General features: G+C 39.0%; 1 protein-coding gene across 1 annotated transcript; it reads left to right on the plus strand.

Moving 5' to 3' along the window:
* Window positions 1-4539: 4539 nt before the first annotated feature.
* LOC148425435 (dual 3',5'-cyclic-AMP and -GMP phosphodiesterase 11A-like) lies at window positions 4540-21323 on the plus strand. Its single transcript, XM_088411006.1, has 20 exons — window positions 4540-5595; window positions 9635-9793; window positions 10317-10406; window positions 11851-11991; window positions 12072-12136; window positions 12290-12416; window positions 12962-13037; window positions 13342-13409; window positions 13508-13600; window positions 14663-14713; window positions 14853-14999; window positions 15207-15314; window positions 15619-15728; window positions 15800-15890; window positions 17157-17257; window positions 17405-17482; window positions 17568-17631; window positions 18039-18113; window positions 18356-18439; window positions 18524-21323. Exons 1-20 carry the CDS (start codon window positions 4816-4818, stop codon window positions 18719-18721), a joined length of 2706 nt encoding a protein of 901 aa, XP_088267132.1. The 5' UTR covers window positions 4540-4815; the 3' UTR covers window positions 18722-21323.
* The last annotated feature ends 650 nt before the right edge of the window (window positions 21324-21973 follow it).

The raw sequence follows: 21973 nt of genomic DNA on the forward strand, positions 1-21973 counted from the left end.
TCCTCCCTGTTTGAAAATCATTTGGTCAGGCGTGATCAGGTTGGACTCAAATCGGACAAAGAATCATATGAGTAGCCATACTCACACTGTTGCTTACATCAGTGCGTTTTGGAATGCTAAGAAAAAAAACATATTTGCTGTCTTGTTTATTGTATAGCTAATAATGATGTCAACAGGATTACTCACAGGTGATCATGGAAGGGCGCATCACTTTTTATGACATCGCTGATGTCAGAGTGACTCAAAGTTTGCCCGTGAAAGAAGAATCAGCAGTCGTTAGTTTCGACTCATTTGTGAACATTCGGAAGCTAGTGGCCGTATGCTCAACTGATCTTGTTTACTGTGGAGGATTCCCATCTGGCTGCAAAAACTCTGATGAGATGATTAAACAGAGGAGCAGATTTTGCCACCATGAAAGGATTCATTTATATTTCAGTTATAAAGGGGCACAAACCGTTGGGAAGTATAGATGTTGCTTCATATCTATTTGAATTCATATGTTCCCTTAACTCATTTTCTGTGGCTTAAGATTGGACTCAAATTCAATTAAGCTTTTTTTCTCCATGTACAAAACAAAAAAAAATATTTATTAGATTCATATCCCCAAATTACTGGACAATTTCAAAATGTTGAGTTTATTCCTGTACAGTATATGAACTCTTTTGTTGGCCAAGGTATTTTATACTTATTTTTATTTTTAATTGTGATTTTCTTCAGTCATATAGTGCTGTAGATTAAAAAAAATTATTAGGGCAGCGCGGTGGTTAGCATGTCGGCCTCACAGTTCTAACGTTTGGCCTTGCTGTGTGGGGTTTGCATGTTCTCCCCGCGCCCGCTTTTGTTTTCTCTGGGTACTCTGATTTACTCCCACAATCCCAAAGACATGCATAGTAGCATGGAATTCTTTGTAATTAATTTATTAAACTGACACACCAAATTTTAACATGAGTAAACATTGAACGTCAATAAAATATTTACATATGGGTTATATATCAGCTTCCTTCATTTCAGAGCCACAGGTTGCGCAGATGACCTATTTCATACACATCAACCCAGCCTTTTAAGACAAATAGAAATGACAATAACACAAATGTTACTGTAGTTTACCTTCACAGGTCAGTCAATCCACCTTCTCCAGTTGAAGGATAGTGTTTCCTAACAGTACGGCAGCAGGACCTAAAGACAGAAGGGCGTGGATTCAATTGGTTTAAATGAACCAAACTACTGGGAGGATAATGCTAACACATTGTCACAGATTTCCTAAATCAAATTATGAGATGAATCAATGGTAAAGCTACCAGTGTTAGACACCGACTGAAAGTAGACACCCACCTTGGAAGAGGCTGGTTTTCATTGCATGGAGTCATATTTCTCCATCTCCATTGCCGTGCAACATAATATAGACAGCTACAGTTCAGAACTACTCTCGGGACCTGGGTGACAATTGAGACTATTAGCAGCTGGAAAAAAAAAAAAATCAATACTCATAATTAGGTAGCTGTCATGTCAGGAAACATGCGGTGTCAGAAAAGTTCCAGGACTGGCATGGCAAAGTTCTCAGGCAGGAACTGTTGGATGTTCATGGCATGGTGAGCAGGTGTGATGTTATGATAAAGCAGTCAAGAGTTGTCCTGTCAAAACTGTCACTTCTTTTTGCACGTAAAACAGTGCAAAATTCTTTGTCCATGTGCTGAATTTTTGTAGTTTAGGGTTTGAATTTGTATTTTAAGTGACGCTGATCCTACAGCTATTTTGACACTGCATTCCAGCCACCAATTTTCTATCCAGATTGCCCAATTTGTGCTTCATTTCAAGTCATGGGTGAGCTGGAGCCTATCCCAACTGGCTTCCTGCGAAGGGTAGGGTCCACCCCCATACTGGCCACAAGTCAATTGTGAGCTGCTCATATTATCAGGCATACCATACAATGTTGAAATAAGCTACAATTGCCAATCAATAGCGACCATACAGTTAAATAATTCAAAGATAAATTGCACTCTGTTTGTGCTAGACATTGTAAAATGCACAAAGTATTCATGGATAAGTGCTGGTTTCTCTTTGACTCTCAACAACAATCTAATGCAAGAATTTGCTGTATTCTGTTTTTTAATTGGGATTCCCATGGGATGTTTGAGAGTCTCAGTAAAATACAAATGTCCAGCAGGCCAGTAACCAATTACATAGATTTGGTCCAGTGGAAAAAGCTGTTCCCCCAATTCCTGCCACTGTGCTGAATCAAATTGACAGCTTTATAAATATTGAGGAAAAGCATAAGAAGCGGCTCGAGCTTAAAGGTTGTTGCACGAGCACACAGGGATTCATCTAGATTTGACTAGAAATGTTTTCTAAGGATCAAAACAGCTTTAGTTGCCTGCTAAGATTTGTTATGTAATCCATAGCGGAGGACAATGTTGCGTTACGGATTCTTTTATGACAGCCATCCATTTATCCATTTTCTGTACCGCTTTTCTTCCGTCCTCATTAGGGTTGCTGGAGCTTATCCCAGTTGAATTTGGAAACAAAAACAACCAGACATACTCTAATGGACGATTTTAGGGTCTTCAATTCATCTAAGAAAAGTGTTTTTGGATTGCGGGAGGAAGCCTAACGACTGCAGAAACCGTGCAAAAAAAAAAAAAAAGAAAAATTACCAGTATTTAATTTTGACAAAACATTGCAATGGCCTTGACAGGTAACTTTTTGGTAGAGTCAGTGTCAAGTATTTTTTTTAAAGAAATATTTTCTTGTAACTTCTGTCTCAATAGTCGTTCGATTTTATCGATTAGCTGCTAACAGAATGTTTAATTAGTTAACTTAATAATTTTCTGTCAACTAGAGTCTAATTTCCCTGGCAACAGTTGAAGAAGGGGAGTACTGGCACTTAATTTTCCCCATATACAGCACCCTTTTTACATACCTACCTACATACTTACAGTACATGTCATTAGCTACCAATGTGTTCAGTTTATGTCAGGCATGCGCAGTACTATCAAACAGTCATCTCCAACATTATGCAACCCGAGATCAAAAGATGAGTACAGTGGATCCGACAAGAAATGTGGAGAGGAGCCCGCAGTGTTTTTGATGTGTAACAATGGTAATGTTTAATATGAACACAAGGGACTGATTGCAACATATTTGCATCACCTAACATTATACGGCGGAGCAGGGGCTAGCAACATGAAGATTATGTTTGATTTCATCCATTAATTGGATGAGAACATGTTTTTACTTCACCTGGATTACTGATTTAAAAGTGCAATTTTAAGGCAGGAAAAATAAACAATCCTACAGAAGAAGAGTGCCTCCTCCTGGCATTTTCGTAGAATGCAGTTAATTACACTTGGGTACGCCCCCCCTGGCTATTTCACTGAAGTCTTTCAGGACCATGAAAAATGATTTAAAAAGATGCAATAATTTATATTATACACATTTGTGGCATGGAATCAGTTTCCACTCAGTTACTGTGATAATGTCAACTTGTTTGGTTTTCTTTTTGTGCCCTGTGATTGACTGGCTAAGCAGGGATAGCATTAATCCTCAATTACTATTAACCCTAAACATATGCCATAGAAATGGATGGGAGAAAAAAAGGAGAGGAATGGCAAGCAAGGAATGATGAAGGAAGGGAAAGAAGGATAAACGATGGATAAATGGAGGGAAGATTGGAAATGAAAGGAAGGGGGCGGAGGGAATGAAGGAGGAAACATAGAAAAAATGGATAAATGGATGGATGGATGATTCAGTATACATAATACATAAAAAATATATTCTTTACTTTGAGTTTAGCCGCATAGAGACGGAGTGGTTAGCACGTCTGCCTCACAGTTTACGAACCCGAGTTCAGCTCCAGCTCGCTCCGGCCTTCCTGTATGGAATTTGCAAGTTCTCCCCGTGCCTGCATAGGTTTTCTCAGCGCTCCGGATTTCTCCCGCATTCCAAAAACATGAACGGTAGGTGTATTGGACACTCTAAATTGTCATTAGGTGTGATTGGTGCGGGAATGGTTGCTCGGTCCTGCGTGCCCTGCAATTGGCTTGCAACCAGTCCAGGGTGTCCCCCGCCTACTTCCTGAAGGCCAGATTCGGCCCGCCACATCGTTTCACGCGACCCGCGAAACGCCCATTCCAATTCAAGTTTCCGGTCAAAATATCACATTCGTAAGTCAATTTGAAATGGTCTCTCTGATTTCAAAACTAATTGGAAGTGTGACAAATACACCCAAAATGTATTTTATCACAGTCATCCCGGCCCTCTGACAGAAACTGTAACCGCAACATGGCCCTCGATAAGAATGAGTTTGACACCCCTGCTATAGAAGATGGATACTTTGAATTTGTGTAGCAATTTATCTGTCTCTTTGCTACAGTATCTTCCTCTATGGATGGATCTGTCCCGTCCATCCATCTATCCATGCATCCCAGCTAACTACTAACGTTGAAAGGGTACCACTCCTGTTCTGCAGGTAGCGGTAGTAAGCATTAGAGGATGATTGACGCCTCCCAATTAAGTAATATGTGAAGAAATTGAATTAGTCAAGCTGTTTTAGATCCTTGCCAGCACCCAGATAAGTAACTTGAAATCGTTTCTTAGGCGCATATTGGGTGTTGCGTGCCTGCGGCATCAAAGTCCACTCCACCTGTAGCTGCTCTGCGCTCCCCTCCCACTCCGGGATGTTTGGAAGATGGCGCTCACATGGGTAATGAATGGATTCATGTTCGGAGGACATCAGAGCCTCAGCCCAGAGTGCAGCTTCACTCATGATCCAGCGCTGGAGCGCGCCGTTTGCTCCTCACTAGCGTCCACCCCGCCGCGATGACTTCGGCCTACTCTGACGTCGAGGCGTTTTTAGACGGCCACCCGGAACTCTTCGAGGAGTATCTGGTCCGAAAGGCCAAGTGCGAGCACATCAGCAGGTGGCTGAGGGAGCACCAGGCCCCCAAAGCGGTCGCGCCGGACGAGAGGCGCGGAAGCGCCCCGGCCAGGGAGCCCTCCCCGTGGCCGGCCAACCCGGACGCTCTCCGGCGCCGGTCGTCTCACATGGAGCTCCGACGCAACTTCGCCCGCTCCAAAGCCACCACGGCGCACAGGACGTACGACGAGCACGCCAGCTTGAGCCAGCAGGACCCTCAGTCCAGCATGCGGCGACGCGCGCTCCTGCGTAAAGCCAGCTCGCTGCCTCCCACCACGGCGCACATCCTCAGCGCCCTGCTGGAGTCCAGAGTCAGCGTGCCACAGTACGCGTCCGCCGCCACCGACCACAAGTGTCGCCTCAGGGAGACCAACGAGCGGGAGTTCTTCCTGGAACTGGTCAAGGACATCTCCAACGACTTGGATCTGACCAACCTGAGCTACAAGATCCTGATCAACGCCTGCATCCTTGTGGACGCCGACAGGTGCTCCCTCTTCCTGGTGGAGGGACCCCCGCACAAGAGGACGCTGGTGTCCAAAGTGTTTGACGTGCACTCGGGCACCACGGTCAGACCCTCCTCCTGCACCCTCAACTCCAGCGAGGTGCAGGTGCCTTGGGGGAAGGGCATCATTGGCTACGTGGCGGAGCACGGAGAGACCGTCAACATCCCCAATGCTTACGAGGTAAATGTCTCGAGTGCAATGATGAAATACGACCTGCAAACAATAGCTTTGTAAAGTTCTGCATCATGATCACTCGCTCGATCAGTGAAGTTGCTCGCTGCAAATTGACATGGTTGTCAAGCAAAGTGAACAATGTTTAAAAAAACAGATTTCGTTCTTCTTCAGCAATTGTTTTTACAATTGTTTTTGCACGACGCTGTAATCCGTGATTTGAACCCATTCGGATTCGATGGTCACTTGCGATTGAGCGTCAATTAAGTTTTTTCCGCCTAGAATTGCATGGGCCACCTGAATATTAGAGTAACAATACAGAGTGATTTTTGTAAATACTTTTTCCTTTAAAAAGACTCTATTTGTTGCCAGTCTAAACAGTAAAATTTAATTCTAAAATGTACAATTGGAGATGAGTAAATTATACAGAATAAAGTGAATCCAAGTGTAAATTATATTCTGTTTGGACTGGGCCAAATGTTGTCTTTATAGTTTAGTTTATTTATTTTAGTTTTGTTTATTTTCAGTTTGTCTGGTTGTTTAGGTGGTCACTGGGTGACGATATAGGCTGCCGAGGAAGCAATCAGTATTTAGACACAGGTGTGTGGGCAGCCAGGTGTGTATGGGTGACTACACACTTTTTACCGCTTCACTCCATTTCACTTTGCTCCGTACTCACTCCAGCCTTGGTCATCATGTCCAGTTTCATTTGTCACCGTAGAAGCTCATTATAAAGTTTACAATTTACATGAAAATTACAATTTACCTTAAAACCATTTCTTTATTAGGCACAACTACTCTAAAGTGTCTTATGTTTTATTTTGTTGGTATCAAACTCAAGGCCTGGGGGCCTGATCTGGCCCGCCTCATCATTGTATGTGGCCCGTGAAAGTTTCTGGTTGAAATACCAAATTTGCAAGTTGTTTTCAACTTTTAAAAATTTCTGAGGAAATTAAAACAAGCGGTTTTTTTGTTCCCAATCTCTCTTTTGAACAGATTTTACTGGCCTCTGATTTCAAAATGAGGTAATTGTGTGACACACACTCTTAAAATTTATTTGACTTCACAATCAATACTCAATGTGGCCCACAATAAAAGTAAGTTTGACACCCCTGCTTTAGAGCCATTGTTTAAAATTCAAATGATTGAAATCCTCAAATTCCAGCCACTCAACAGTAATTTTAGTTTCTGTCATCCTTCATGAAATTTGTTTGATTAAGCTTTGCGTTTAATTAAAAAAAAAGATGTTTGATTTGAAAAAATGATGATGTAAAATGATGTGTCAGAGTAAAAGAGTACAACATCAATCGATCTTGTATAATATGATCAAATTGTTTAGTTGATTTTTTTGTCACTGAACAATTCAAAATAAACAATTGGTCAATAAATTCTACATGTGAGAAATGCTTTTGTAATATACTTCAGTCCAAAGTAAAATTTTATCCTAGTATTCATTTATTCGATGGATTCGATGATTTACCACAATTCTACTGAATTCTATTTTGCAAAGTCCCCCTTAGGGAAGAGGGAACATTTCATGCACCCCCAATCGCCACACCGACTATGAATAAGATTATTGATAAAAATCCTTTTTAACATTTACAAAATAAAAACATATATATAAATCCATTTTCAACTACCGTTCACTACTTTTGTACAGTGTTTATACAGGTTACAGGTTAGTCTGAAAAAGAAAAAAAAAGTGCATCTAAGTGCCTGGAAAAAAGGATGCCGATTCTTACTTTTGGCAAAACAAAACCTTCATCCTGACGTCACTTGCACTCCCCCTGGCATTGCCTCGCGCCCGCTCCTGGGTTGGCCCGCCCCACTATTTGAAAAAGACTGATTCACCATATAGTTATCTTATACCTTACATATGGTCTTATTATTATGCTGAGAATTTCTAATACACATTAGTTGCAATCTCTCTTTCAGTTAAACATTAAAAAGTGGGCAATTTTCGGGAAACCTAGCAATATGGTTGGGTCGCTATGACTATGTTTTTTGCCATAAAGTGTTAGTTCAGTAACTCTATGACTTGGTGCAAAATCATAATTAATCTGTATTTTTATGCTTAAAAAGGCAACTAAGGCTTTGGATGGTATTAATCATGAAAACCGTCTTAAAATTGCTATGTAGAGGTGTTCCTAGATTTTCAGTAAGACTTTTAGAGTCTTGGTTTTCAGATAAAAAATGTCAATAGAATAATGTAGAGCCTGCTCCTTTCTTAATTAGTAATGGAGTAAGACAAGGAAAAATATTATCTCCTATTTTATTTAATATCTATATGGATGCCTTAATACAGTTGAATGGGAATAATACAGTTTGTCTTGTGGGTAATACAGTGGCAAATCATTTTATCTATGCAGGTCCTTCTTAGTCCATATAGTACATCTGTTTGTGCTCCCACTTAAGCACAACGTGCTCCCACTTTGTACCTAGGATATTACCGTATATATAATGCAAAAAAAAAAAAAAAGAAGTAACAGTCATAGTTAGAAGTCCAAGAGGTAGCAAATTAAATTACATTTAAGAAATCCAATTTACGGAGATTTAAAGTCACCAATAATGATGCACTGAGGCTTTTGCTTTGTGTACCAAGGTGGGACAGTGCCAGTCAATTATTTGTGGCAAGGAGAGTACCAACATTTGATACACTGTTAAGGCAGTTGCCTTTTTGGGTCATTGGGTGACAAGGCAAGTCAGAAAATCACAACATAGAAATCCCCGTCAGCGCAAGAAAAAGATGCCATATGAAGGATGTTGACATGTTGATATTTGCTTTTGTGCTCTTTTCACTTTTATTCATTTATTTAGTGTTTGTGTCCTTTTAATATGAATGTTGGTCTTCAAATCTCTTCAATCATTATAAACAATTACGACTTTAACCAGAGAAACAACCCCATCAAAGACACATTTAAAGATTTGGTTCCTTAAAAAAAAAAAAAAATCCTGCAGAAAATATTGAGACAAAAATAATGAATACTAATTTAAAATTAGTTTTACCGTAATGTTAAAAGTCATAGTTCGTGCAAAAAATGTGCTATTATAGCTTGTTCATTGCTTGGTCCACTTAGCAAAAAGTCTATAATTAATTTGATGATTATTTTTCATGTACAATTAAAACTTAAAAAAAAACAAACATCTTTTTTCACTTGCTGTCGGTTGAAAATCAGACCAAATATACAGTACCGTTTACTACTAAAATTACTTCACAAGTGGACTATCCCTTTTAAAACAAAGCACCCATCCAGCATTCTGCCACTCCTGCAAAATCTCAAGTTCACCATGTCGCCAATTTTAAAGTCTTCAAGTTTAAAAATGACAAATGAATTTGATTTATCGCCCAATGCAATGCAGTATGCAATAAGGAATAAATAAAGAAAGGTAATAAATGCGAGACTTTTTAATGTTTTGATAAACTACATTTTTAAAACCTAAATTTGACTGCGTATTGGACGTCCACCTACAAGGCAGAAGAATTTCTATCGTAATAGCATAACCAAAACCCTAACCCATAACAGATTTTAACAAGTATGTGAGTAAAAAAAAGCCTTTTGTATGAGTCAGCCTGCACCATTTATTATTTACTGGCTTTAAGTCAAGTGTTGTACTTATTTATTTATTTATAATGTAATATATATACGGTATATATGTTTTATTATTTATTCTGTATACATGAAACCTGTTTTGTTCAATTGAGTTTCTTATATGCACTTCCATTTTTCACTTAAATCTACTGAGAAAACGCAAAGTTTTTTTGTTCTTTTTTTAATCATAATCACATTGAAGTTATGTAAGGGTCATCTCTGTGGAGTCTATTCGCGTTTTTTTTTCCCCCTGTCATTTACTTTGAGGTCCACACTTAGTGCTTTTATTGTGACATAACCAAAGTAATTACCACAATTTGTGTCATTCTCAATGGCTGAGACCGGTGTGTAATGTCACAATGTCAGTGGTGATCTTCATAAGTGCTCTCAAGGCTGCTAAACTAATAGATATCTGGACATGGCACGGGCTTACTCGCTGTACTTTATGCGCCTTCCAGGACCACCGCTTCAGCGACGAGATCGACAAGTTAACAGGCTACAAGACTCAGTCCATTCTCTGCATGGCCATCTGCAACAGTGATGGAGAAGTCATTGGCGTGGTACAAGCAATCAACAAGAATCCAACGGGAACGCCTTTCACTGAGGATGATGAGAAGGTGAGGAGGCTCTCTTCTTCACTCAAAATTCCATCGCCGGCAGTCAGTGGGCCATACTGAAAAAAAAAAAAAAATGACAGGTGATGGAAGTATGCAACATTAAACGCATCTAGCAGTGAAGCTGTTAGAGCGCAAATACTTGAGTGGCTCGCCAAGCAGAATGTAGTTTTTCTTCTGAGTGCGTTCAAGCACTTACATTCTCCATATATTGCCGACGACGTGATAAATAGAAGCTTGATGAAGGAGTTGGGAATACAGCGAAACAGTGGAGAAGTCTTGCAAATGATTTGCACTCAATTAAAGTGCAACCCCAGTTCACCTGCCTCTAGTGTTTATGAAATTGTCCACCAGGTGGCAGGATGCAGTTGTTTCACCCTTTCTTCTCATTTTACTTTATTTGATGTGCTGAGCTTCAACCCCCTTGATGTGAATTACTTTTATTAACAATAACAGCAGCTCTCCAATTGAGCAGCCCGCAATCTTCTGTTTGAAGATGATTTTTTTTGTTTGTTTTTGCAATCAGGTGCTGCAGATGTATCTACCCTTCTGTGGAATATCTATCTCCAATGCCAAGTTGTTTTCTGAATCTCGCAAGGAGTATGAAAGGAGCAGGGTGAGTGAGGCTACGATTCAGTGGGTCTCAAAGGTTTTTCAATAACATACACGACGTGAAATAATGTTTCCGCCAAGACCTATGGTTGCTGGGAAGTGCAAAACAAAATAACAAACTGTGAAACGCTTTTACATTGCATGAATCAAACTTAGATTTTAAAAAACAAATGAACAAAAGCTGAACAACACTTAGGTTTCAGAAAACAAATGACTAAAACTTGAAGCAAATTTACATTCGTGAAAACAAATGAGTAAAACTTCAAACAAATTTACATTTAAGAAAATAAATTACAATGAAGACAAACTGGAAAGGGAATGGACCATGTTGCCCTCACCTCTCAGTTCCGCCATGATTTCAGGTTTCTTTCTGTTAATCAGCAATATGGTCCATTCCCTTTCTGGTTTATCTTATTTGTAATTTCTTTCAGCAATTGTTGATGTCTCTCTTTTTTTTTAAGTTGATTAGCAATAACATGCTAGCAATTACAATTTAAGTTCAACAAACAATATTATTTTTAACAGCTACATATAACAGTATGTACTAGTGTCACTTACAGATGCTGCTTCAACAATTTTCCCAAGAGTAACCTTGAGAGTGGAGCTGCAAATTAGTTACAATGAAGTCAAAAACTTCATGCTAGTCTTATTCTGCTTATTTTGGGCGAGCATAGTTCTTCCTTTCTTGTGGTGCACCAAGACAACATATGCCAGCAAGTATGTCAAAACACTTTGCATACGGGTGTTTCCTCTTGACAGACAAAAGTACCGCTGTGGTATGCCAAGTCCACTTTGACAAAAATAAAGTAATATTAATTATTGCACTTTTTTTTTTAACTGGAAATGATCCCAAACTTGTGATATTCTGGTTTAATATTTATTTATTTGGGGCAGCTGTCACTGCAAGACCGCATGGCGCAAACGTGGTTCTGCCGGAACTTAAAGTCGGAAATTTTCAGTCAGCCTAGTTTTAAAGCCCTTTCATCCGACTTGGTTGACCCCCCCCCCCCCCCCCCCCCCCCCCCATCTCTAATAAGATAATTTCTTTCATGTCTGGCTCGTCCGCCTGAAAATGGTGTCACTCCTTAGTTTTGACAATGTATATCCAGATACAACTTAACAATATGAAGACCTACAATGTTTTGCAAAGTTGTCATCGTAACACAATTTAGCAATTAGTTGTTTCATGTTCCAATTAATTTGCTCTTAACTTGAAAAGCAAATAGTAACGTCCGGGCCATGATTTGTTGATACCTGCAGAAACCCTGTTAAAACCGGAGCACAAACCGCTAATAACAGACAAACTTTACACAAAGCAACATATCCATAATTGGTAATATGCATACATTTGATGTACATTATACGGCCAGTGTTGTACCTCAGCAGTTCGAGGGCAGATGGCGTATGGCATCGTATTTACAGTTCTGGGTTATCTTCCGTTGCCTCAGGCTTTACTGGAGGTGGTCAACGATCTGTTTGAGGAGCAGACCGATTTGGAGAAGATCGTGAGGAAGATCATGCAGCGAGCGCTGACCCTCCTGCGGTGTGAACGTTGCTCTGTACTTCTTCTTGAGGACATCGAGTCACCAGTGAGGCTTTTAAAAGAAGCGCTTTCAACTTTGCTTCCCTTGAGGAGCAATTAAAAATGTACCGTGATGTGTCCTATAAGGTTGTGAAGTTCTCCAAGACGTTTGAGCTGATGTCCCCCTTGAGCAATATGCATCACGACATCAGGTGACCTCACACGCACGATGAGGAAAGGCAAAACAAATATATTGAGGAATACATTTATTTAACATTTGCAACACTTTTGGTCATCCATAGGCAGCATGCCAGCTGTGGTGTCCTAACGCTCACAGATTGTTTTGCGCTTTAATCCATATGCAGCATCAGCATAGAGAAACTGTCCTGCTCTGATTGGCTGATCAATAATAGCATCGCTGAGCTGGTGGCCTCCACGGGAATCCCCGTAAACATCAGCGACGTGTGCCAGGACCCGCGCTTTGACGCCGAGGTTAGTTTAGCGCCAAGCTTTTATACACATTTTGTACACTGATTTTATTCTTTTTTTTTATTATTATTGTCTTCAAACCATTCCAACTGGAAGATATTGTGAAAATTCACGTTTCCTGGGCTATGACTTTTCTCATTAGAAATTTTCACAATGATACCACAGTGCAATTTTCAATTTTGTTTTAAATTTTAACATTGAAATCGTTTTGTTTAAATAAATTATTAGTTTAGGTCAACCCCATGAAAATAGTTTCCCCCAAATTTCTAAATAAAGCAAAAAAAAAAGATTTTTCATAATTCCATATTGTCAAATATCTCTTCAAACGATTCCACACTGTTCAATATATTTTCTCATAATTTCAAAATTATAATACATGAGTCCATAGCATTCCACATCATTCCACATGCTGCCATAATTTTTCATTAAGCTTTCAGCATCTGCATGCAATTCCTCCAGAAATCGCTTTATCCAGTGACAAATACATTTAATTTGTATGTTATTGAACTAAGTAATCTAAGGATTTCACTAAGTATCTGCATTTCTAGGCAGACCAGGCCTCGGGATTTCACATCAGATCAGTGCTGTGTGTGCCTATCTGGAATCGAACGCATCAGATAATTGGTAGGTTTGCCATATTACTGTTTTTTTCAAACGCTGACAACCAATACGATCCTTATTCTACTTTTTGTACTACCGCTGATTATTATTACCGTGTATTTCCTAGTTTGGTGTATGGGGGAATCTGTTGTCAGTTCCGAGTTTGCTCACCTCGTGGGTGTTCTAAATGCCGCTGTTTTTCATTGGCTCATGGGCCAGTTTTGATTGGTCCCTATGAATACTTCCCAGGATCGATTCTATTGATCGGCATTGCTGCGCCTGCTAAATTGTTAAACGCTTTCTTTCATGTGTGCTTGGTCCTCCGCAGGGGTTGCACAAATTCTGAATCGGCTTGACAGGAAGACCTTCAACGATGCAGATCAGAGACTGTTTGAGGTTTTCAATCATTCAGCTAGTTTTTTTTTTTTTTTGCGAGATTGAACACATAAGGTGTGAAAAAATAAAATCTCCTTTGCTATCTGGCTTCTGTGCAGGCATTTGTGATTTTCTGTGGGCTTGGAATCAACAACACTATGATGTACAACCAAGTGAAGAAGACGTGGGCTAAGCAGTCTGTGGCACTGGATGTGAGTACAGATAACTAAAGTCATCCCATTCAGGCTTTATGCTATTTAAAATGGGAGTCAACCCGTATTTTATTTTATGTATTAATATAATGTAAATATAATTAATACTGTGTAATATTGCTAAATATGAAATATTAAAATTTAATGCTGTCAAGAGATTGAAAACAATTAATTGATCTAATTCATCCCTCTTTAATCTCACATAAAACTTTCTGGATAAAACCCTTTTTTAAAAATTTTTAATAATTTAATTTTGCTTTATTTGTTGCTATCATTAGCTGTGGCTGCAGTCACATCTGGATGCTTCACATTTATGTGGTAGGTTAAGTTTGTGCTGCTTCGTGTTAAGCAAGCTCCTTCTCACAAGGAATTTATATCAGTCTACCTCTTTCAAAAAAGCTGCTGGGGAATTTTTTAAAGTTAAATTTACTATTCATGGGACAAAGAACTCTCACATGCTCTTCCATTTTCACGTCTTCCTTAAGTTCCTGAAATTGCCCTCCCACCCACAACAGGAGCCTATCATGTTATGCCAACAAAATGACAGCCAATCGGTGTCCGGTTAAGAGTGTGATTGATGTTTGTTTTCCAACCCTCAACAACAATCAGGCACAAAAAGCACGATGAAGAAAAGTAGATCTAATCAGGACACAGGTAGCACAAAGTTAAGAGTTTAAAACAACAAACAACTGCATCTGTAATCATTTAATCCCAATGAATCTGATTTTGACACCTCTATAATATTGGTAACTGAAACAAAATAGGCAAATTGTATCCTCAGTCTTATTTCGCTTGTAGTGCTTGATTCTTTACCGTTTAAATATTTCAGCTATGTTCAATAATTAATAATAAATGAATGTGCCAGTTTCCTATTTTTTTTGCTGTATTCTCTAGATCATTCCCTTTGATTTGGCAAACACTGACTAAAAACCAAAATCGTTTTTTTTTTTGACAATGACCTGATGTTTCATGCTGAATTCAAATCAAGTTTATTTGAACAAACCCACCTCCCCCAATCAAACAAAAAAAAAACCTTTACATAATGTGCACATGTTTTTCCAGATGTTATCGTATCATGCTACGTGCTCAAAAGCAGAAGTTGACAGACTGAAGGTAATCCCATCTGGCGCAAATAGAAACGTAACAATCTGGTTGACTATGTAGTAAAATCCATCTCAGTTGTGATGGTTTTACTTCCTCCTTGACTGGAGCCATGTGACTGACAGCTCTGTCCCAACCATCCCTCTTTAAGGCGGCAAAGATCCCCCTGAGCTGCGAGCTCGGTATTGACGAGTTCCATTTCAACGACTTCTCTTTGGACAATGATGCCATGATCACCGCTTCTCTCCGGATGTTTCTGGAACTTGGTGTGGTCCAAACTTTTAAAATAGACTATGAGGTGAGTAATGTAGTTTTAAAAAACATCTTCTCCCAATATTATATATATTATGAGGTGAGTAATGTAGTTTTAAAAAACATCTTCTCCCAATATTATATATATATATATATATATATATATATATATATATATATATATATATATATATATATATATATATATACTGTATATGCTTTCATTGTAAAACGATTTGACTTTTTTTTGAAGGTATTGTGCCGCTGGCTCCTCACTGTCAGGAAGAACTACCGAACTGTGGCCTACCACAACTGGCGGCATGCCTTTAACGTGTCTCAGTGCATGTTTGTTATGATCACAGTAAGTCCCACACAACATGGCTGTAAATCCACTCGGATTTATTTGTGTTGTCTATATCAATTAGTGTGTGAAGCTGTGTGCGCCATTCACTCCTGGGTGATAAAGTGCTCAAGCTAAACTGCCATATTTTAAGTTTTAGTGCACCCTTCCAGCACCTAGCTTCGTCTAACCTTGCCCTCGTAACCCCGTCTCATGTTTTACTGCCATCAGTGTTCTCTTTTCCACAGTTGAAGCAAGTCACACAACGGAGTAAATACCACTTTCTCCATATTTGTCAGAATTACAAACGGTATTTATTTTATAGTCGGCTAGCTTTCAGGACGTTTTATCGGAGGCCGAGATTTTGGCGCTGATGGTTGGCTGTCTGTGCCACGATCTGGACCATCGAGGCACCAACAATGCCTTTCAAGCCAAGTAAGGCTCCGTACAATGATGCTTTTTCAATTATTTATTTGAGGTTTTGATGTTCCTACTGAAATCTGCAGGACAGGTTCTGCTTTGGCGTTGCTCTATGGGACGTCAGCGACCCTGGAACATCATCACTTCAATCATGCAGTCATGATCCTGCAAAGTGAGGTGAGGCCTGCAACCCCCAACAGGATTAATTATATAATTATACAAAAACGACAACCTGTTTAAAGCAATAGATTGGAAACTGAAATATGCCATGCCATATGTACAACATAAATGTATTTTATTTGTTGGACTCAAATTTGACAATGTAAATGATCCTATAATCTTTTATCATCCTCCATTTTAGACTCATAAATGTTGTTTCATGTTATGTTCCAATAACAAGCTTTAGATCGGAAAGTCCGGCCCGTGGTCAAATGTTATCTGGCTCGCTGTCATAATAATTTGTATTGTCTGGCCCGCAACCCTGTTGATGAGCATATTAAGTACATGCTAAATGCAATTCCACGTTCACCCACTAGAGGGCAGCATCACTGTCCAGCTCCATCACTTTGGCCCCATCTCATGTCTCTTCATCTCAACATGAATAGTTCGGAGCTCCTCATATGAACGGGCGTCACAATTGCTTGAAAACTCGCATCAAGGTGTGAGGGTTGAGCATGGAGGAGCTAGCGAGGGCTAGCTTAATTTGAGGGACGTCTAATTCATCCTCTGCGGAAGTCTTGTAGCTTCTCGATAGTGAAACGTAAAATATTTTTTGATTGTTTTACTTTGAGATTTTTGTTTTACCGAGTTCTGTTTGGAGCAGTATTTGACACCAAAATGACTAGATTACAGCGGAACATGAACATTGAACATGGGTTCAATTCATGGTTCACTGAACATTTATTTTCAACGATAGGCCATGTTTCAAACGATCTGATCTATATGTTGCTGGCATAGATAGTTGAACGAAAATATTTTATTTGTAATGAATAGATCCTTTGGTACGTCACAGCACACTAATGTACCGTAGCACAGTGATTGAGAACCACTTCCTAATAGGACATAAAGTGATTTCTCTATTTGTAATGTATTTTGGTCAAGGTTAACATTGGAAGCTGAAATTGACTTTTGAGATTTTTTGTTCTTAGAAACAGCGGAGATTCGACATTGGTGTTCTGTGGCAGCGAGCGCCAAAAGATTCTTGAGACTGTTCTGTCCAGTTCACATTAGATTGATATTGAGAGCAGTGTTATCTATTGATTTACTTTAACAGAGCGCAGAAAATGTCACTGTGTGTTGCTAATTAACATTGCTAATGGCGATTTGATTAGACAGTGAGCGATGAGTTTGCCAATGCATTTGCTTTAAGGGAGCATTTCAGGCATTATTGCTCATCCTTGCCTGCAATACTGTATGGGGATTTATTTATTATTAATGTTCCAGGGTCACAATATCTTTGCCAACCTTTGCTCAAAAGAATATAGCAACATGATGCAACTGTTGAAGCAGGCCATTCTCTCCACAGACCTCACGTTGCATTTTGAGTAAGTCATCTTTTCTCTGCATTCGTAGCAAACGAAGAATGGTCTATTCTCCCACCGCAAAACATGTTTTAATGAAAAACCTTGCTTTATTGAATAGAGGTTGTTTTTCTTTTTCTCTTGCGTCCTTGACTGTCTTTGCTTGCAAAGGCGCAGGAGCAAATTCTTTGAGAGCGTGCTAGCTGAAGAATTCAGTTGGACGGAAGAAAAACACAGAGAAGTCCTCAGGTAATTTGTACGAAATGGAAAAACGTACGGTATAGAAACCAATAATTGTGACTAACTAAGTGAGGTTCTTGATGGCCTCTGACAGATCCATGTTGATGACCGCCTGTGATTTGGGCGCGGTCACGCGGCCGTGGGAGATATCCAAACAGGTTGGCGCCCTTATATTTTGGGGGAATTTTGCTTGTTTATGATCATTTCCATATTTCATCCTGCTGGATTTTTATGCAGAGATTATTATGAAAAGCGGCTCTGACCCATAAATACCAAGCTTGTGGAATATGCGCATGCCCTGAATAAGATACATAAGATGAAATACAATACAGTTTCATTATTTATGAGGGACATGAAAGGATTTGGAAACTTACATGCAACTAAATAGCCCAGGATTTAAAGAGGATTTAATAATTCAGGATTTCATAAATTAATATTATCGACCTGGTATTAGTTTATTCGGTCACTACAGCTACTTCGGTCTAAGCAAAATAACATGCGCCACAGAGATTGTATGATTGTGAGCCTATGTCATGTCAAACTAAAGTCAAATGTGCCCATTCAGGTTGCTGAGCTGGTGACGAGTGAATTCTTTGAGCAAGGAGACCGAGAGAGGTCGGAGTTGAAGCTCACCCCAGCGGTAACGACACTCGCTAAAATTTGTGTTTTGTAGCGCCTGAGCTTCGAGCGATATGAACATTTTGAAACAAAACACATGACTTATAAAGCTAGCTTAATGTAAATAGCTATAGACAGGCTAATGGAACTGGCATCAATATTGTAGGAAAATATGCATACTGTACACTAGTGCTGGCTAGTTAAGCCACAGGCGCACCAAATGTTTTAGAAGACGATTATAATAGTTTTACTGTCTCTTTGTAGGCCATATTTGATCGAAATCGCAAAGATGAGTTACCTGCCTTACAGGTGGAGTGGATAGATGGCATCTGTAAACCTCTCTATCAAGTATTTCCCGCACCGAACACTTTGCGAATTCTCATTGATGTTGTTTTTACACAATAGTGTAAGTTATTTTCCTTTCCTTCCCAGTCCCTGCTGAAGCTAAACAGGAAACTGCAGCCAATGGTAGAAGGCATCGACGCCAACCGAAAGAAATGGCAAGAGTTGTGCGTATCTAATCAGCACGCACACGACGCCTCAGTGGGCATTGCCACTCCCGAGGCTCCCGAAGCCAGCAAGGAGTCCAACGCGGAGCCGGCGGAGAACACCAACTCGGGGTCAAATTAGAGTCACAACCCAAGCTAGGCCCAACTTCGAGATGAGCTTCAGCCTCGAAACGACGCCAATTATCTCCCTACCCTTCGAACGTGCACTATTTACTACTCAAATGAATTTAGAAAATGTGAAGGCCAGATTTCCTCATGTTCATTTCACGTGGATGCCGGGAGTTGCTGGTGTTTGGTTTGAAAACCGCAAAACGGAGATAAATAGAGAAGAGGTTAGTTTTATCTGCTGAGCTTCAGCTTCAAACTCGGGTCAAGGAAGCAGCTCTGTGATGCGGTGACATTTCACTCCGTTCAAGCTTTACATGAATGATCTTTATAGGAAAGTTAATGCAGTAATCTGTAAGAGTGAAACTTGATATAAACAATCTTTTCATAAGTCACTGTGTTTTCCCACCATCCTGAATGTGAATCTTGTTCCTGAATAGAGATGGGAATTGATAACAATTCATCCATTCTGTGTCCTTTTTGATTCTCTGGAATGGCTGTCATTATCGTCAAAAGGTTGAAAATGTGGGCAGTAAAATGGATTAATTTGTCGTTTTAAAAAATAGAAGATTTGAAAAATATCTTCATTTTAAATGGAGGTTTTTTTGGTGGTTTAAAAACTATATTTACAATCCTTACTACTTAAACCTGGCATTTAAGCAAGATATGCACAAGCTACAAATGGCTATTTTTTAAATCCAAGATATAAATGTCAAATTTAAGTTAAAAACATTTAAAATCAGTTTACTGTACATTGCAGATGTCTGAACAATTTGCAAAGGATTTATTGAATTGATCAAACCTTTAAATAAATGTGTTGGGTTTGTTATGTTGATTAAAATCCCTGAAAATGTTATTGCTGTTGTTATATATTTTTTTTGTTTTGTTTTGTTTTGCAACTCATTGTGGTTGCTGTGAAACTTTAACTAAATTCCCACACTAAAGACTGCTTCTTTCGTTCTCGCCCCATTTTTTTTTAGTCTTTGTCGTCCCTTTCTCTGCAATTTTTAAGATGTGTCTTTTAGGTATGACTCAGCCCACCATCAGTCAGAAAATCTCACAAACTGCTCCCTGCATAGAACATACAAGGCGGTCTTTACCTTGCCTTCAACTTTTATTGTTTTGTTTTTCTGCATCTTTTTTGTATTTAATATTTTTCAAGTATTTGAATTACAAAAACAATTTGATATTTTATGCATTAAGAGGTCAAGAAGTCCAAGGTATTAACTCTTGAAAATGTATTGAAAGTAATTCCAATTCATAACGCATCATCCACATCATACAGCTGAGAGAAAATCCTCGAATGTGCAATGCTGTTATCTTTTTTTGGAAAAAAAACAAAACAAAACAAAACATCTAAAATATTCTGCTGTGATTGATATATTTTTTTTCCAATTCCATTTATATTTAGTGAATTAGTGGATGTTTCCAAACATTTGATGGTTACTGTATATATGCTATCATTATATAATATACTGTATTATTGAATGAGGAAATATATTTTGCAATAAGCCTTGATATCACATTACTGTCAAAGTGCTCCTGCCTTGACACCATGGTAAAAAAAGTTCTAATCAAAACAACAGTTCTAGCATGTGACATTACCCTTTTTTTACATAAGAGAAATCAAAAAGCGGAATCATCAGGCAAAAAAAAAAAAAAAAGGTTCTAGGAATCTTTTGCTTCCCTTCTCTATTCCTGAATGTTATGTATTTGCCGTTTGGTTATTTTACCTCACATATTATTACTATTCTTTTTGTTGCATGGCCGCTGACAAAATTTGGAGCGTAACTGCGCCTTGGGTCGTCAAAGTGTTGCTGCTGTAAACAGCATGTTTCATCATGTCAGTACTCGAACTGTGGGGCAGCTGTGTGCATTCAATTGTCCAGAGCATGAACGCAAAGGAGCTCCAATATATTCTTTATATGGATCTCAGGTGGATTTTCCCTGGAATTAGAGCCTTGTATGGAATTACAATATTTTGTGAGAAAAAGACTTAAACACAGACAGTTGTATTTTTTTTTTTTTTTATCACACCTGTATTTTGTCCGCATGACTGATCATTACAAGAAATGCTTCATCTGCACGTACGGATTTGCGAGTGCATGCCGTTCCATCGAGGATGCAAATACTGATGCTGCCTGACAGAACAGTTTTTACATCAAAATTAGTTGTCATTCAACGGATGCTATTCTAGTTCTCTCCTTGTATCCTTCAAGTGACCTGCGATAATGTCTTTGATGTAGAAAAAGCAAATACACATTTTTCCTAACAAAAGACCATGGTGGGGTGCACGCAAGCTGCTATAATGGTTTAAATATACCACACCAGTAAACCCTTCCTTACCCAAGGTGACATTCACATTTTTACTTTCAGTTTCTCTCCAGGATTGAGGAGGAAATCTGGCTCGGCCAAGTAAACAGCAATGTTTTATTCATTAGTTAAAGGTTTCAGCATGTAGTGTGTGTAAATGTGTGTTTGGGAGCACACAGCACACTTTAAATGTTTTGATAGAAGGAACGCTTGTTAGTTTGTGTGCTCTCTTGACATGTCTTTTGCTTTGTTGGCAACACCTGTTCATTTCCATGTCAGTAAAGCATCTGTTTTTAGTTCATTCATTCACTCTGCCTCTGACTCTCATTTACGAATCACTACATAGTTTGTTTTTTTTTCCTGGCACCGGTCAGCTTTAGAAGGTCATCGGGGGGCGGTCAGTAAACAAGCGAACTTCACCGTTAGAAATCCAGCCACTAATTAACCTCATATTTAAAAAGAAATTGAATATCCAATATGCCAAAGATAAGATTTCATCATTTTATGTGCAAGTTTAACTGTGGAAATTTTAAAAAGTCATGATATGGGCCTTTAAAATAGTGCTTCTCAAATATATTTTGACAAGCCCCCTAGGAAAGAGAAAACTTCGCGCCCCTCCACACACACTTGACGCGTTGACTATAAATAAGAATATTATTTATAAAAAACGATATTTATCATCAAAAGAATTAAAATTATCCAAAAAAGCAATATAAATCAACTTTCAACAGCTGTGAATTATTTTTTACAGTGTTTATACGAGTTACAGCTTAGTCTGAAACAGAGAAAAAAAAACAAGTGCATCAAATGACCTGAAACTCAAGAAAAAAAAAAGGGTTAGGGTTAACCCTGGGGGTGCGCCCCACTATTTGAGACCCATTGCTTTGAGACAATGGTTGGACCTAGGTTTTAGGTGTTCAAACTGTCAGCAGCAGGAGGCAGTCAAGCACAAATA

This window comes from Hippichthys cyanospilos, chromosome 3 (assembly GCF_059441005.1).
Source record: "Hippichthys cyanospilos isolate Australia breed blue-spotted pipefish chromosome 3, RoL_Hcya_1.0, whole genome shotgun sequence".
In the NCBI taxonomy this organism is placed as follows: Eukaryota; Metazoa; Chordata; class Actinopteri; order Syngnathiformes; family Syngnathidae; genus Hippichthys; species Hippichthys cyanospilos.

Coding starts and splice junctions, on each gene's coding strand:
- LOC148425435 (XM_088411006.1), top strand. CDS start 4,816: ATGACTTCGGCCTACTCTGACGTCGAGGCGTTTTTAGACGGCCACCCG. Junction 15,000..15,206: donor CTTTTAAAATAGACTATGAG/GTGAGTAATGTA, acceptor TTTTTTTTGAAG/GTATTGTGCCGCTGGCTCCT. Junction 17,258..17,404: donor GACCTCACGTTGCATTTTGA/GTAAGTCATCTT, acceptor TTGCTTGCAAAG/GCGCAGGAGCAAATTCTTTG.